Here is a 1,242-nt window from a genome sequence, read left to right on the forward strand (position 1 = left end):
GCCATGCTGTAATCCCAGCATTTGGGAGGCTGAGAGAGGAGGACCAATTGCCAAGAGTTTGAGGTCAGCCTGGACTACATAGTGAGTTCAAGTCCAGCCTGAGTATATTACAAGACTCTGTCTCAGAAAACAACAAAAAGGAAAATCAATATGGAGTTGGCATCCCATCACTCTGGGAGGCTCAGCAGGGAGAGACCACGACCTCAAGCCTAGCCTGGGCAATTTAGCAACTTTTAGTGAGGACCAGACTCAAAACGATTTGGGATGTAGCTCAGTGTAATGGCCCTGATTTCAATCCTCAGTACCACAAGCACAGTGCTGCTAGTATGGAGGGAGCAAGAGCAACAAAAGAACAACAAGCTCTGAACGTCGAGTTCTAGTGGAGTGGCCTGTAATAAATGCTTACTAAATAAGAAGTGTAAAGTTTGGGATTCAATACATATTTGATGGGAAGCCATAGGTGGGCTAAGCAGTGGACAGACTGATGATAATGGATTAGGCTGGAATGGGTAATTCGCTGTGCCTGGCTCCTACCTTCCAGGTCCACACCGTGGCGCTGGGCCAGATGGAGGACATTGTCCCCGACTCTGCCGCTCACCGGGATCCGCTGGCCTGACCGGTCTATGAACACCACATTCACCCTGGGGACAGACGGGGTGTGGGTGTCGACGTGCAGGACAAGCTCAGGGGCCTCATAGGGTCAGGAACTCGGGAATCGAGCTAGACGGGGATAAAAGAGGGCGAGGCAGATAAAGGACCCTGGAGAGAAGCTGCAGGGCATAGCGGGAACCCAGGAAACCTCGTGGGACGAGGAACGGGGCACTTGGCCCCTGCACTCACACGTCCCCGGGCCGCTCAGAGCCGCCGGTGTCCCCTTCTGCCGGGCGCCTGCCTAGAAAACAGTTGAGTGAGCGGAGGCGCCAGCCGTGCGGGCATCCAACTGGCTAACGCAGCCTGTCCCTGGCGATCGGGGTACCTGTTGTCCGGAATTTCCTGCTTCTCAGCGTCTCTGGGTCCCAGGTCCCGCTCCACCAGGAGGCCCTGGCAGCCCGCAGCAGGAGCCTGACACTCACGCCGCCAGGGACAGTGGGGGCGGCCATGACAGGCGTCACGTGACCCGGTGACTGGGCATGCGCGGCGCCGGCCAAGCGAGCAGAGGTCAGAGCGACGCGAACGTGAACTCGGTTTGCAAGGGATCCACGTGGTGTAAAAGAGCCGCGCAGGGAACCGCACACACACACA

General features: G+C 56.9%; 1 protein-coding gene across 1 annotated transcript; it reads right to left on the bottom strand.

Moving 5' to 3' along the window:
* Window positions 1-171: 171 nt before the first annotated feature.
* On the bottom strand, window positions 172-1,173 carry LOC104859083 (ferredoxin-2, mitochondrial-like). The gene is made up of 3 exons (XM_010619601.2): window positions 977-1,173; window positions 841-892; window positions 172-641 (listed from the first exon to the last, which is right to left on the bottom strand). Exons 1-3 carry the CDS (start codon window positions 1,098-1,100, stop codon window positions 377-379), a joined length of 441 nt encoding a protein of 146 aa, XP_010617903.1. The 5' UTR covers window positions 1,101-1,173; the 3' UTR covers window positions 172-376.
* Window positions 1,174-1,242: the final 69 nt, after the last annotated feature.

This window comes from Fukomys damarensis, unplaced genomic scaffold, assembly GCF_012274545.1.
Source record: "Fukomys damarensis isolate Sample0158 unplaced genomic scaffold, DMR_v1.0_HiC HiC_scaffold_65928, whole genome shotgun sequence".
In the NCBI taxonomy this organism is placed as follows: domain Eukaryota; kingdom Metazoa; phylum Chordata; class Mammalia; order Rodentia; family Bathyergidae; genus Fukomys; species Fukomys damarensis.